The 17,254-nt window shown below is 40.3% G+C and overlaps 1 protein-coding gene across 1 annotated transcript in view; it reads right to left on the bottom strand.

Moving 5' to 3' along the window:
- LOC139131960 (prokineticin receptor 2-like) overlaps positions 1–16,561 on the bottom strand; it is a 42,094-nt gene extending 25,533 nt beyond the window's left edge. Inside the window, exon 1 of the mRNA XM_070698295.1 lies at positions 15,673–16,561. Within this exon, the coding sequence (XP_070554396.1) occupies positions 15,673–16,418 (746 nt within the window). The 5' untranslated portion in view covers positions 16,419–16,561. The remainder of the gene's footprint in view (positions 1–15,672) is intronic.
- Between the last annotated feature and the right edge of the window lie 693 nt (positions 16,562–17,254).

The raw sequence follows: 17,254 nt of genomic DNA, 5'->3' as shown, positions 1-17,254 counted from the left end.
TGTTGCGCTGTGTCGGAGGTGCCGGTGTTGGTGTTAGGATCGTCCCTGGTAAGGTCGTCCCTGGCGGAGCCGTTTGCTGAGTCGTCGAAGTTGAATCCATTTATTTCAGGTACTATATTAAACCCGATTTTTTTAAAATTTAAATGTTTACCCGTAATTAAACCGGTGGAAATTAGTGCAATCAGGGGCCCCCACGTGTACGCTATCCGCCCTGATAATCGTTTTATTTCACTGTTTAGAATAAAATCCTTTTTAAGATCAGTGGCATAGTTATCTCGGTCATCGATTGGAACTACCTGACTTATTGCGCGGGCTCCTAGATCTATGAAACTTTGAGTGATGGTATCACTTATAAGAGAACTGTATTTCGCTTCATAGACTTTAAAGGCTCGTGTTATGAATTCATCTTTCCACGTTTCCACTTCTCTAACTGTAAACTCCTTACCAAAAAATAACTTACTTTGACCACTTGCGATGACACAGAGTATTTTTTCACGTTTTGTCTCTATTATGGATTGAGCGTCCGAAGGCGCCGAAGCCCCTTCGGAATGCGCTGCCATATTTGCCGCTGCCGATGACTTTATTAAATTCTCCATTGTTTGCAGTATGTTATCTATTCTTAGTAAAAATAAAAAATTCGTTTAAACCTGAATCCGAAATAAAGTATTAACATAGTCTGGAATGTTAGTACCCCTAACAGAACCGTACCGATAGGGATTCCGACAGGGATTCCGGGAAAATTCTCCTCCATTTAAATCTATATGTATATAGAAACACGAATAATGAGTACAGACTTATTCCCAGTTGCTTTTCAATTGAATAAGACGAGCGTACCGACAGTACAGCATGCTGATATTCCTTCCAAACCGGACGGGGGAGTAAAACCTATTCTCATGGACTTAGAAATATATGTAACGCCGACAGATAAATTTACTTTTCATCCACGGGATATATTTAAAGATAACGTAATCACTCATAGAACAGCAAAAGAAAGTAATGTCTGGCTGAGCGGTCCAAACATGAAATACTGGGACCAGCAATTAAATTTCGCCGTATGGTGCAGCACTACTGGTTGTGGTATATCATTCACCATCTCTTCAATAAGAAATTTCCGCCGCAAATACGATCATTCTGTCGTTTCATGTATACTTTACAATACGTCGGATCCTTCATGAAATGGGCGTTGCACTTCCAGACGATACCCCCACCTTCAAAGCGGGCGACAATCCGTACAATCTCGTCCAATATGAACTTCTATGTACAGAATTTGGAAATATAAGTCCAACGAAGTCCGACTTTCGTTATCGAAAGGTCAAAATAAAGGTCTTGGTTATGGATATGAATATTACACTAATCGTGGTCCCGTTCGACAGCCAAAAGCGATATACAACGGTCGGGACTTTTTCCTCTCCGCCGACGGAGGCGTTTTCTATACACATACCATTTTTGGAAAGAAAAAACATGTACTACCCGACAAAGACAGACCACACTATTATTTCTTCCGAAATGATGGATCGGAGGGACAATATAATAGTTTCATTCCTCTGAAGGGAGACTCGGGACTAACAAAGGCTGGCCTAGCCCGCCTCAATGAAAGCCTTGAAGCCTACGTATATTGCATACTCGGCGCACAAGCAAATATTCGCAGTACCATAGTGGGCGATACTGGCAGTGCAGAGCAAGTAAGAAAAGAATTCGGCGTTCTCCTCGAAGATGAAATTCGTAATACCGACAAAGTAATCAGTTATCGGCGATATCAAGACACAATAATGAATACTGGTGTCAAACTTGATATGGCAGTTTCGCCCAATTTACTTCTCTTACCGTCTGAGATGGTCATTCTTTCGGGCCCGGCAATCTCGGGTTATAATAATGAATTGCAATATGCAACAGAATCTATGACCTTCGGGGTGAACGGTGATATAAACACGGAAGTTCGAGAAAGTGCTGTACACGAGATGGAGGGGGAGGCGGATCCTGTGAAGTGGCAGGACGAGCCCGGAGAGTCACCTCACAATGACACGACTCGGATTCGGTCCCTCCCCTCCCCTCCCGGAACGGGCAGCATCTGCAGACCCTATTCACGAATATGGTAAAATTGGTTTGTTATCTTTAGCAATATTCATTACTATTGTAGGTACTGGAATAAAGTCACTAACTATATAGTTCATTCAGATGCTGTCGATGTGACTGGGTTTCATCTAACTCGAACCAGTAACTTAAAAGAACTAGAAGAGATTCATTAATTTACAGTATATAGATCCAGAGGAAATGTCAATATACGTAACCCCACCATTCAACATGATTATAACTGGACCGACATATTCTGGCAAAACAGAATTTATGTTGGACCTCCTCACCGGTCCGTACTTAAGGAAATTCGAATATGTGATATTCATTTGCCCAACATTCATGAATAATAAAGCGTATAATAGAAGATTCATTTTCACCGATGATAATGTGTTTATATTTCCAGTCGGACTCGATGCAGTGGATGATACATTAACCTACGTGCATAAAGAATGGGCTGGAACGAACACTTTAATAATCCTCGATGACTGCGCCTCGTCCAAAGATATGAAGAAGCGCAGTAACGTTTTAGTCCAACTTGGTTTCAGCGCAAGACATGACGGATTATCTGTCTGGGTTCTGACTCAACAATATACTAGTATTAGTAAACCATTCAGGGAAAACATACAGATGTTAGTACTATTTTACACACCGAACAAGATAGACAACAAAACTATTATAAAAGAATATGGAATGGAGGTGTCAGAACAGGAAGCCGTGGGCCTAATCAAGCAATTGAAAAGTAGACCATTCAGTAAACTAGTATTTCGTTTACGGCAACCGTACGACATAAAATTATTCGTATAATATAGCAATTATGGAAGCTGAAGCCGAAGGCTCCGCTGAAGGCACTCTTAGAGAATTATATTACAACCCGAAAACTGGTTTTGGAGGTGTACAAAAATTGTATGACGCAGCACGGGCCAGCGGACTCCACGTCACTAAGAAAGAGGTGAAGGACTGGTTAAAAACTCAGCTAACTTATAATCTACATAAACCGGTACCTCGTTCTCATGCTACGGGCGGCCGACGCGTTTTTGTAACATCGATAGACTCACAGTGGCAAGCAGACCTTGTGGAATTCCCTGCAGCATTCGCAAAAGAGAATCATAACATTCGATACATGCTAACAGTAATCGATGTACTCAGTAAATATGCCTGGGCTAGGCCAATACAGTCAAAAACGGCCGATGACACTCTGAAGGCACTACAAGATGTGATTAAGAAATCTGGGAGAAGACCCGACAAACTTCAGACAGATGAGGGGCGGGAATTTACTAATCAGAAAATGCAGGGGTGGCTCCAGGAGTCAGGCATTCATTGGTTTCACACCTACAGTGACAAAAAAGCTAGCGTCGTTGAACGTTTTAATCGGACCCTCAAGACGATGATGTGGAAATACTTTACATACAGACAGACACGTGAATGGCTTTCTATTCTACCAGAACTTCTTGAGAATTACAATAACACCGTACACGGAAGTATCAAAATGAAACCCAGGGACGTAACAGAGGAGAACGATTGGCAGGCATTTTATACACTATTCGGTCCTGAGTTGGCAGCCGGGGGAGCCAACCCTGAATTCAAGCCGGGAGAACGAGTCCGAATTACAAAATACAAGACCACTTTTAAGAAAGGATATTTACCAAATTGGACAGAGGAGATTTTCGTGGTTTCAAAAGTGGTGTATGCGGCTGGACTGGGAACGCCACCAGTTTACAAAATAAAAGATCTGAATGGAGAGGAAATACTCGGCACTTTCTACTCCGATGAACTTCAGAGCGCACCTTCAGAACGCGACGAGCTGTACAGAGTAGAACGAATTTTGAAGACGAAAAAAATGAGAGGAAAGAAATATTATCTGATAAAATGGAAAGGTTATCCAGAAAGTTTCAATAGTTGGGAGCCAGAGGAAAATGTTATTAGTACTACGTAAGTACTTCGTAAGTTCCTGTCCATGGTACTTGTCAAGTACTACGTAAGTTCCTGTCCATGGTACTTGTCAAGTACTACGTAAGTTCCTGTCCATGGTACTTGTCAAGTACTACGTAAGTACTAACGTAAGTATTTACGAAAGTTATTCAATAAGTACCATGGAAAAAGTCTTAATTTCTTGAAAGCCGAAAGTGTCAGTTTACCACCCCACTTCCACCCCCCACCTGGCCAGTATTTATCATGTACTGTCGTAAGTAATGTTCACTTACTGCATCTTTTTCGGCCGTATGTGGATGAGGTGGTACCCCCTCAGTTCCTGAACATATTAAGTTTGCAAGATCTTCAAAACGACTTCTCATGTTACCACAGTCCGTTCTTTCGAGTCCCCCTTTTTCAGCTTTATCGATAAGTTCTGGTTGAAGTATAATGTACACAACTGACATAAGCCATAGACAAGTAACTTCAAAGTCCCCCCTTTTCATAATGTCAAGTGCTCGTAGGTCAAACGAAGCATTATAAGCACACACAGATTCACAAGCGTTAAGAAGTTTGTGTAGGTTCTTTAGTGAGACTCGAGGTTGTTCTAGTTGTTCTTGACCAGGTGGGAAGTACGCTTTTTCAAGTTCCTCCTCCTTGAAACCGTCTATTAAAAATCCCTGGCTGCCGCTATCGCGTGAGCTGCCCCATGCAATTCCAAAGTCAAAAGCTCGTGGATATTCTACTGGCCCGACTGTCTCGGTATCAATTGTTGGATTAAGTATATTCTTGAGAACGGCAGGCGTAAGAGATTGATGAATTACCAAACATGGAAGTCTGTAGTCATTACAAATTTCTAAGAAAGTCTGTTTGAACTTGTTGTGAATCTCTTCTAGTTCTTCTAAGGCGGCTATTTCGTACGACCTGGCTCGAGTCAACACATTCCGCCTGCAATAATCCCAGGCATATCTTTGAATATGATAATGAAACTGGGTAAATGGTCAAATGCTCTAGAAACAATCTTTTTTTCTTCCGTTGCCACGGAAACGCCCCGGATTCGAGAAAAAGTCAGATGTTGAATTATGGAAGAGTCACAAATAATGTATTGTTCTGAAGGGAGGGAAACCTCCCTCCTCCTCCCAGCCTGACATTGTAAACTAAGCGTATGTTCTATAAACTGGTTCTGAAAATCGGCAATCGAAACGTGGGTGACACGCCCATTATAAAAGTCGGCAATGTTGCTGGAAAAACTAGTGTCAAATTCTGGTACGTGATACGGATCCAAATTTACTGCATCGTAACTCTTACCACTTCCAGTTGGTCCATTTATGAATATGTATGACATTTTAGGATACTATATCATAGAAAAATTTTTTTAAATTATTTTTTATTAAGATATATACGATAAGACAATGACAATCCTTTCTATTTCAACTGCAATAAAAATACTTGAAACCGGAGAAGAGAATATTCAAATCAGTGACGGCAAACTCATATTTGGTGAATCATTGGTAGATCCTATTATATATGTAGACAGTGAGCTAGAAGTGGTTTTCAACATCGGACCTAAATATGGATCGGGAGGTGATCCTGCTACATGTGATGGGGTGTGTGTCCGTTGGCAACCGAGTCTTCAAAAGTTTACTGATTTAATAATATTCCGTACCCTAGGTGAAAGTTTCGATGCATCTACTGCTAAAAGTTATGCTCTAAGCCTGGCCGCTCACTCCAAGAATACTACTGGATTTTACAATCCATCTAAAGTGTATCAGAAGCGAGGGAGCGAGGGGCCTCAGCCAGTTGCGTATTTTAAATTTCAGTTTAAAAGAGGGAGAGGGAGAGGGGCTCACGATTTCGCTACATGTATTGATATGGTTCAAGAAATTGACTGCGGTTTTAAAACAGTGAGTCCGTTACTACCAGTCCGAGAAAATCCTGCTATTGTACCTCGTAATATCCGAAAAGGTAGTAAGATAGAATTCTTAGCATTTAAACCGCGCTTAAGTAAGCGTGCTCTTTCTTTCACTGTTGAGAGATTAATATTTTGTGCTGCGCCTAATAACCAGAAATTCAAGATGTGGAAGAACTAGTCGACTTAGAAAGATTAGGCGAGATATATAAACAAATAAATGCTGCCAAAAATATTATAGTGGATTTTGATGACCTATCATAGAATAATTATTTTTTCATTTTAAAAAATTTTAGGATAGTATATATCATAAAGATTATTATGGCCCGTCGATTACATACAGCATTCAAGGGAGCAGTTTTACGAAAAGAATTTCCTGAAGTCAAGCGAGTCAAGGATATCGGGGAGCTGGTGGATATTGAAGGTATGGTCCATTCGGAACGAAAGATGTACTCTGTTTATACCGAAATGGAAGTCAAATTATCGGATCCGAAAACTGGTAATACACACCGCGTACATTGTATGTTAAATTAAATGATACATACACAAAAGATGTAAGAGGATCGGGATTGGATGTGGGGCAACAATTAATAGATCGCTACGATCGTATGCTTGATACAATTGAAAATGTTGAGGGTTCTGGTCTCGTTCTCGAGGAGATACTTAATTTTGAAGTAATTCTAGTAGAAGTTTTACTCGGGGCTGGAACGCGTTCCGAAGGGGGGCTGGCGCAGTCCAACTTCCCGGATGGTTAAAAAATAAGCATTGTGTTAGCGATCTGGTGCTACCTTCGGGCAGCGAGAACTGTTTTCAATACGCCATCGTAGCAAGTTTAAAGTTGGCCGACCCCGAGTTTCGTGAAAAGAAATGTGGTCAGGTAAGGAGAAAATGGAATACGTACGCCCCATTTATTGCTGACTACTGTTGGGAAGGTATTCCCACGCCCACGCCCGCCGATCTGACTGTATTCAGGCGCTTCGAGCAGCAAAATCCAGGCATCAAACTTCAAGTATTTCAGATCTACGAAAATGATCCCGCTCCCCCGTCCGACATAACTGTGTTATATAGTGCCCCTGGCGGAGCCCCTGACGGAACGGAAGGTGAAGCCCGTTCCGAAGGTGATAGGAATCAAATAGCAAATATCTTACTGATAGTTGGCGAAGACGGCGGCCGTTCTCACTTCGTACCAATTACTGCGGAAAATCGCCTTCGTAATTCTCGTACTAATCGAAAGAATGAGCGCAGACGGAAGTGTATTTGTATGGTTTGTAAAAGAGGTTTAAGTCAACAGAAGAATTAGAAAAACATCAGGTATACTGTGGAACAGACACTGCCCAGCCAGATTTTCCTAAGGAAGTGTGTCAATTTGAAGGACATCGGAAGAAGGTTCCTTCTCCCTACGTCGTCTATGCAGATACTGAGGCAATTATTGAGAAGGGGACCGGCCGGCACATTCCAATTTGTCTTTCGTATGTTATGGTGGAACGGGGGTGGGGGACCTTCGGAACGAGGCCCGGGCCGACCCACTGTTTATGGTAAAAGAACATTCACAGGTCTCTCCTGTGTTACAGACTTTCTAAAGGATATAAAGAACGGGCCGAGTATTATTCTAAATCGTATTATTGGAAAATAATACCGATGAGGGATCCTTCTAATTACCGGCGCGACGGATGTGATCCAGTCTGTATTGCATGTGGAGAGCCGGCAGGATACCGAGTAGTGAAGGAGGAGGCGACCTTCTATTGCGAAGGATGCCGGCCGTCGAGAACCATTCCTATCTACTTTCACAACCTCAAGGGATACGATGGTTCTTTTATTTTGAAAGAATTACATGAAATCGTTACCGAAGGAGATGCTGACGCCGGAGGGGGTTCCGGACCAGAGCCTAAAATCATAGCTAAGACGAGCAATGGAGGAATTATGGGTCTCTCGAAAACATTTATTTTTCACGCCTCAATTGTTGTTGCCGGAGGGAAGAGGGAGATAAAGAGACGTTTCTTTTCTATAAAGTTTATGGACAGTGCTCAGCTGATGATGGGGTCATTGGCGAAGTTGGCAAAAACTGTGCCGGAGGATGGGTGGACGGCGGCGCCACTTTCGTACCCGGACATTCAAAGGGCGAAAGGTTTCTTCCCCTACGAATATTTAGACTCGGTTGACAGACTGGGAGAGAACCAGCTCCCGGAGAGAGGGGAATTTTATAGCGAATTGACGGAAGAGGGGATTTCAGAATCTGATTATGAGCATGCATTGAAGGTGTGGGATGAAGTGGGATGTAAGACGATTCGTGATTATATGGAATTCTATTGTGAGACTGACGTTCTCCTTCTTGCTAATATATTCGAAAATTTTCGCGACACATGTTTAGAAGCATATAAGTTAGATCCGGCCCATTACATGTCAGCGCCTGGCTTGACATGGGATGCTATGTTACTTTACACGGGTAATAAGTTTAAACTCATTCAAGATGCTGAGCAGATGACTTTCGTACAACGGGGAATACGAGGAGGTATCAGCCAGTGTAATATTCATTATTTACAGACAAATCATCCGGCTTACGCTGGCCCCGCCGGCGGGAATTACGATCCAGAGAAGCCGGTGACCGAAATAAAATATCTCGATGCAAACAATCTCTACGGCTGGGCAATGAGTCAGGCAATGCCTACGGGCGGACTTCATTGGATGACGATGGAAGAGTGGGAGGAATGGGAAGGCGGGGCCGGCGGAGCGGGGGCCCGAGCTGGCGGAGCGTGGGGACCTGGTTCCACCTTTCCACCAAGTTTTCTAGAAGTAGACTTAGAATATCCCCCCGAATTACATCTAGAACACAGCGATTTGCCATTAGCACCACATCACTATGAATTTCCGAGGCAGGGCGGTCGACTGATTACAAGTGTGATGGATAGAGAGAGATACGTCTTACACTACAAGTTGCTGGAATTCTATCTTCGGATGGGAATGAGATTGAAAAAGATTTATCGGGTGCTTGCTTTCGATGAAGCTCCATGTCTCGCGAAATATATCGACTTTAACACTAAAATGAGGGCAAACGGGAAGACAGATTTTGAAAAGAATTTCTATAAGCTGATGAATAATGCAATGTTCGGTAAGACAATAGAAGATGTTCGAAAGTACAGAGACTTTAAATTTGTTTCGGACTGGAACGGCACGGATAGTGGACGTAAAAAGATTCAGAAGTATAATCCAAAGATGAAACATATAACTTTCATAACTTCCGAAGAGGATGGCGATTCCTGCGACAGTGCCCTACTGGAACTGAAAACGGATGAGCATAGATATGTAAAACCAGTTTTCATCGGCGCCGCAGTACTGGAACTTTCTAAGCTGCTTATGTATGAGACGCATTACAATTACTTTCGGGCCCAGTTCCCTGGAATACGATTAGCCTACATGGATACTGACAGTTTTGTTTACAGTGTACCAATACCCTCCCCGGACCCGGACGTAACTTTCAATGATATAGTCCGAGAAGATGTTGAAAAGAATGGTGAGAAGTCTATATATGATACTAGTGGGATGAGCGGTCCCATGGTGGCCCCCAACTTTCCGAAGATTAATAAAAAGTGATAGGTAAATTTAAAGATGAGTTGAATGGTGAACCTATTCTTGATTTTGTTGGCATACGCTCGAAAGTGTATGCTTTTCGAACTCCAACTTCGGAGACGAAAAAAATAAAGGGGTGAAAGATGTTTGTGTTAGAAAACATTTAAACTTTGAAGATTATAAAGATCTATTTGAAACTGGGAAGAAGCCCGAGCCGGCACAATTTGTACAGTTTGTACGGAAAAAGGCTGGAGAAATCCGTAGTGAAAGCGTAGTAAAATCATGATGGCGCCAAATGATATCAAACGTGTGCAGCTATATAATCCAGACACGGGCGAATGGTTGGCAGAAACATGGCCGATAGGACGGACGACGGTCATGGTTAAAATTGTAAAGACATTAATCTACTATTTTCAATAGAGACTAGGGCATCACTGATAACATAAATGTGGGCAAATATATTATCATTGTGAGCGTCATCACCACCCCACGCGGTATCTTTCTTCAGGATCTCAAGTTGAATTCCGTCCTTTGTGTTCATTACTTTTAAACCATTTCCATGAAACTCAATATCTTTAAAACTACGCAGATCGATAAACAGACAGAATTTATTCTTCAAATAATCGGCCTCATCTATATCAATTTCACACCAATCTTTATCTTCAGCAAATACCGTCGCACCTCTCGCCAAAATTGTCTTGGTATCATCTTCTGAGCGTACACTTATTTGCAATGCCTTCAATCATTACAGACACAGATTCAATGGATGGGTTAAAGAAAAGTTCACTGTTCAGTTCTGACTGATTCTGATTTTTAGTGAAGAGTATAGCGATACCTCTAATGCTACGTCGTGGTACATTTATATTTTCATTGATAACCGTGTCCGATTCTTTGAATGGGATTGTTCTAAAATAATGTATATGCTCGTAAAGGTAACTTTTTCCACCGTTGTAATAACCAGCAGTTGACCTCGCGAGATTGAGGTCAGAAATTGTCTCGTATTCCATTTGAATGTTTTTTAATTTATAATTGGTTGTAACAAACTGATTACTGACAAGTAATTGGGGGGCGGGTGCCAACGTAATTTCCCATTCAATATGACTCCCTAACGCTTTTGGATATGCAACTCCATGGCCTGTTATGAGGGGATGAGTGAGACGAATAGCATATTTTGTTTTATATGTGTCAAAAAGTAAATTATCGCCCACGACGGCAGCATCTGCATCGGTCGAACCGCTTCTTAATTTTCTTAGATTTTCGTTCTGAATTCCGTACAGTGTCATGTTCGTTCTCTCCTTTTTATGTTTGAAGAGATCACGATAGCATTCAATGAGGTTATATTTACTCAAATCGGAAAGTGCCTGGCCCTCAAATGTGAGTTTCATACTCTCCACCAAATTTTTTGCAACATTTTGTACTACACGGGTAGTTCCACCTCCCATTACTTCGAGATCAAAAACCAGGTCGAAAGTATCTGGAACTAAGAGTATTCCGCTTTCTAACTTCGGACATCGTATGATAAGTGTCTGGCCTGGATCTGCCTCACTTGGATTATGAGCAATCACATGATGAGTTCTTTCTGACTTCGTTCCATTCGGTATTCGGTTGGTGAAAGTCGGTGATAATGTTCTATCGTACCCCATTTTTTTCGTGTAATGTATATAGTAGAAGAAAAAAAAGAAAATTAAGTTTCACTTCGTGTATATAATGACTTAGAAGAAAAAATCACATCTTTACGTAAATATTTCCGTCTGCCTGAAAGATAAATCGATTGCCTGTGTCGCGAATCAATCGAAGAACCCAATATTCTTGGAGATGATGAGCCTCCTGGTCATCCTCAGTATCCTGGAATACAGCTATGAATTCTAGTCGCTTAAAGAAGTTAGTCTTTTGACATTCCTTCACGAAAGCTAAAATGTTATGATATAGATTATCATCTTTGAGTCGGACACCTGGATTTGCTCGAAGTATATGTCGATTTACCCGCCGAAGTTTGCACCATTCCAATTCGACGGAGAAACCAAACAGGTCTTTATTTTTAGAAAGAAACTTTGCAATATTCTTTTCACCAAACATGTCGATGCCGTAGGGGTGTCATATATTAATACATAATTTTATTTATAATGACTAATGTTAAACCAGTTAAAAATATCCATAGCTGTTCTCCAACAAATCCGACAACCGATCCTGCTGTTTTTAATAGAAAACTGACGAGGGAACCGATTAGACCGGTATTGCAGCAGCACTTTTTGCGGCCAAGGTTTTTAACCATTCGCCAAATTGCTTTACAATTTCTTTCGCTTTTGTATATACTTTGGGCGGACCTGAACCAGACCCGCCAGTTCCTGCTCCTGCTCCCGCTCCTCCCCCTCCTCCTCTAGTCACAGCCAGGGCAATTGTTGATATTGTCATTCCAAGGGCAGTCAGTATTGCAGCTATTGTAATACCATTTCGTTTAAATAACTCAGTCAGCTTCAACCTAAGTGACAAATCTGGATCGGAAATTACATCACGAAGAGACCTAGTCGGTGCCAAACTTTCACGTGCCTCACTGATCTTATCATGTTCGTATTCAATTCGATCAACAATTTTAGCTTCTCTTGTTATGAGTTCAGCTAGTAGTTTTTTGGCCTTTTCTTTTGCTTGGGTGTGATCTTCAGGAATTTCCTTTAACTGTTTTTCAACTTCTCTTTTCTCTAGCCTTATTTTAACTTTTTCATTGTTAAGCTCGCCAAGACGCATATTCGCAATCTTTAATTCGTCATTAATAGCTCTATATTCAGGGTTTAGATTGTTCCATTGTTCGATTTTATTTTCAAAAGCTTGTATTTTATCTGCATTACCAGAAGCATCTTGTCGTAAGAATGTCAGTTCATCTTTGTATACACCCATGTCTTCTGGCGCCATCTTCTCAGCCGGTATTTTATCATTTTTCACATCTTCAGAATACAATGTTGAACTAACAAATTCGGGCTCTGCGCTGCTCCCCCTCAAACTGTATACTTTACTTACAAATTCATATCCTCCTTCTTCTCTTTTTACTGTCTCGAGTGATCTAAATCCACGTCCTGTATATTTTGATAGCCTGAGTTCTTTATAATACAGCTTTCCATTCCTAATCTTTGCATTCAAAATTAATTCGTTTCGTGCTGCTTCATCAGTAATATTATTCTCGTTTAAGAATTTTTCAGCCATTTGTATTTCAATTGTTACTCTCTGTCTAGTCGAAGGATCTACCTGCGGGCTCCGCGCGCTTGAGACAGCCTGGGAAGAATCGGCTTCTGTAAAGGTATCATCATCATAGGAAAAAGTTGTTTCAGCAGTAGCATCATCATCGTCATTTACATTTGCATCATCGAAATCCTGGAGTCCTATATTTTCTTCTCCTCCTTCTGCCATATTGTCTTTCTATATTACTACAATTATTTTTTATCATCCCTTACATATACAGTAAAAATGCACATCTCAGTTGTTGAAAGCGTTGAACAATTGGCTGATTACATAGAAGAACAAGTGCTGCATATCGACGAAGTTATAAATTAATGGGTCGAATTGATATGGTTCTCAATATTACTAAGGGAATTCTTGTAAGCTCTGCTGTAATAGCAGCAATTCCAACAGTTCCGGTACTGTTAGCCTTAACTCCTATACCAGGTGTTGTTATTGATGTGATACAAGGGAAAACTGGTGTAGCAAAGAGACGAGAGAAATATAAACATTATTATGTTCAATATAAACAGCTGCTTACACAAATACAAGAAAAAGGCGCAACCCTTCGGAACGAGGAGGCTCCGGGGTCAGAACTTATTCAGGACATATTTCATCAGGCGCTAGAAATTCAAAAACAAGAAGGATTTAGTCCACCTCTGGAAAGATATTTAAGACATTATGGATTGAATGGATATGAAATTTAGTTCGCACCGATAGGAACTTCGTGTTCAACATCAGCTAGACTCCGCGACCGGCCGGCCGGACTGACAACGGGGGGTAAAAGTCCCTTTATATAGGCTAGTTTGATGGTGATGACTCACACGGAATTTCCCGTACACCTTCGGAACGTGTATAAACATGCTCAGAAGGGAATTTCCCCGCTTAGTTCAGGACAATGCACTGCTGCGCAAGCTGCTGCGCGTGAGTTCGTATATAGGTCAGGGTCATACTTTAGTTACATGGATGGTTAATTTTTCCTTCGCTTCATGTAGATAAATGAATAAAATGGGTGTAAAATTCTTACTTCATCCCAGTTGACCACCTTTACTTTACTACTACTGAGTTTGAATGAAAATTACAATTCGCCAAACTCCTTCAGTTTGCCCCAAAAACCATTTATTTAGGCAACAATTGGCGACATGCATGTGAGCTCGACGTCGGTGACTTTTTTTCGCATATTAAATAACACAACATAGGGGGAATGTTATCGAAAATTTGATCAAAATATTTCCTAGGACGGTGCATGTGTTTGGATTGTGTTTCTTCTGTAGATTAAATTGCCCATGTTCTGGGGCGTTAGGCAACAGCAAAGACATCGGAACAATCGTCGTAGATTTACTCGCAGTAATCATGAAATCAGAGAACATTTTCAATGTAGTACCTGATACTACTCGTAGTTTATTCTGATCAGAAGACTATACATCATTCTAGTCAATCGACTGTATTTTACTAACTGGAAGCGTGGCCACGTCAGCCATTCCGTAAAATGCCAATTATTTCTCCATTTTCTGATTTTGTTTTGCATTTATATTGATTATGCGACTGCAAACCTTCTAACCTGAAGAATGATATTTCCGCTCCGTTGTTGAACATGTCAGTGTGAAGTGAAAGCAAAATAATTGTAGCGTACAGTACCATGCTAAACTTGGCATACTCTTCGTCTTTTTAACCGCAGCAATGTTAACATATATCATGTTGCATCGTCATGTCAGAGTCGAAAACCATTCACAAAGGTTAATCTTATTTTATGTTTCATCAATTAATATGTTGATTAAATTTTGTCAATGCAACAAATAGACAACCGCCTGCAGTCCGACACCTCAACAAATCATGTCGAGTCTTGCACTATATTGATGGGAAAAGGTTTGAAATCATTTGACATCGATAAATTATATATACGTCACAATGGCGGCCATTTCTTGAGTACAAGGTGTTTTTTTATCATTTTACAGAATACAATTTTTACTTGCTCTCGAGATAAAAAAGGTGTTTGTAATACCCGGCTGATAGCTTTCGAAAAAATGTTTTGGGATTTTCCCTGGAGGAGTCGGAATGTTGTTACCTTGCAGCATGCTTGACATGCAGCTGTTGGTTTTATATTCTGCGATGCCTTAAACTTCTTTTAAAAATATTTTAATATCTTTGTTCTGTAAAACGAATGCATTTCCTTGCTCTCCTCCCTAAAGTTTGCTAAAGTATGAGCCCTATTAAAGTTAATTGTCCACACTGTGCAATGTTTAGAAAGGGACTCCCAGTCCGGACTGAATTGTAGTTGTAAACAATTACATCAGATATTATTCATATTTGATGTACTGACAAGTTGAACAAACATATGCGCATTTTCACGTTATGTTAGGAGTAGAACAAGCAAACCATATCTTTAATACGGACAGAACAAAAATTCTACATCTGTTGACTTTTGATAAATCAACGATGATATTGGTTTATGTTTGCCCTGTTGTGTATTCCCATTCTTTCGATCCTATATCAACCAGTTCCTTTCCACACACGCGTGCAGACACAGACACAGATACACACAGACACATACATACATACATACATACATAAATACATACATCATACATACATACATACATACATACATACAGACAGACAGACAGACAGACAAAGAGAGAGAGAGAGACAGACAGACAGACAGACAGACAGACACACACACACATATATATATATATATATATATATATATATATATATATATATATATATATATATATATATATATATATATATATATTGTAAATTATAAGTTTTTTATATGTTGTAAACACCATATATAAGCTTATGGTGTAAATTATTAAATGAATATATTGCCATACGTTTTTGAAGCAAATCACATCGCAGCGACAACGTGTGAACGAGTAGGAAGGAAAGTGGAGTCTTTGACATCGATATCAAACCTTTGCTATGCTCAATAATTATAGAAAATGGAGTCTTTGACATCGATATCAAACCTTTGCTATGCTCAATAATTATAGAAAATAACTTACCTTTCCAGCGCAATAACCAACAGCGTATTAACTGAAACATTTAATGAGATGATTTTGACAGATCCCACGAATGAACACATGAAATCTCCAAATATCCAGTTCTGCACCAGGTAGTAGTGAAGTGTGAATGGAGCACACAGTATGGCTACCATAGCATCGGACAATGCTAGGCTTGCTAAGAACAGATTTGTCACGCTTCTCAGTCTCTTGAGTCGAAGAATAGTGAAAGTGAGTAAAGAGTTGCCGAATCCACACAACACTATGACCAGTAGAAATGTGATGGTTAGCGTTATCTTTACGGCTGGATGGATCTCAGGTAGATAGTTGTTATCCTCAGAAAAATCGTCAAAGTTTATGTCTTTTAAATGATCACGATACTTTTCTAGAAACTCTCTCCATTTTTCAGAACTGTTGATATGCATTACTAAATGTTGTTCAATAAGTGGCTGGACTGGTTCAACTTCGATCTGTGATTCCATGGTGGAAATGTCTGCTTTGACAGGATACACTGTGTTTTCTGCGGTTGAAAATATTCCTGATGATTCCGAGAGAGAGAAAGTCACTGAACGTAAAATGCTTTCCTGTTGACTGGAGTTTCCTGTCCCCGTCTGGGCGACGACGACGTCTAGAAAGTTTAAACCACGCAATCCAGCTTTTGTAGTGTTATTATTGCAAATCGCCGATCCTAATATCAGGGCTGTCCATTTGCAAACCACAAACTTATCTGTAAAACACCATGACAACATTACAGCTATCGCTTAAGTGTTTCACAAATTCCTCTGTTTGCCGGCACAAGTGTAACAGACTGCATATCTCTGGAGTGTAATCTAGAAGCTAGAGTTTACGAGTAGAATTCTTACCGCGCCATCTCGGTACTGCTTCCACAACTAATCACTGACAGATGGGCATGTGTCCTAGTGCTTACAGTAATCAATCTCAGTGCTGTCAGCAAGCAACTTACTCATTCTCTCTCAACATGGGCGGCCCTAGGCGGACCAGTTCTCATATGATAAATAGATTGGAGAACATTTTGATGAACCATGACCCAGTTCTGAGACTTTCAAAAGAGCACAGTCACTGTTCAGCTCCATAAAATCCTTCCTTTCAAAATCACAGTGTAGGTTTTCTAAAACTAGTTTAAAGAAATGTTTTAGCTCTTTATTCTATAATGAAACTGCAAAGATGGAAATGTTTATTTCAAACGCCTTCTTGACGTTTGTATTAGCCAATAAAACAAAACATAAAGAGCGTTTGTAAGTATTACATTCCAAATATTTTGCCAAGTGTTTTCCGTCTTACTTCTCCGGCTTTTAAACTCTCGACTTTCAAGCGTTCAAGTGTTAATGATCTTGAACGCTTACATTGTCAAGTCATGTTAGCATTACTTTAGGCCTGTAAGTTTTGTTTGATACAGTATATTTTAGTTTAATCCACGTTATCCATTCATACACGTATGACGCGACTAATAATTAGTAATTTCATATTTGATTTCATCTGTGGAAAATAATTCTTATCCAATTCGATTCACAAATCTTTTCTTCACACATTTAAACATCGTGTTCTATCTCGAGAGCAACAAAAA

This window comes from Ptychodera flava, chromosome 4 (assembly GCF_041260155.1).
Source record: "Ptychodera flava strain L36383 chromosome 4, AS_Pfla_20210202, whole genome shotgun sequence".
NCBI classification, from domain to species: domain Eukaryota; kingdom Metazoa; phylum Hemichordata; class Enteropneusta; family Ptychoderidae; genus Ptychodera; species Ptychodera flava.
This window is presented reverse-complemented; position numbering and strand designations above follow the sequence as displayed.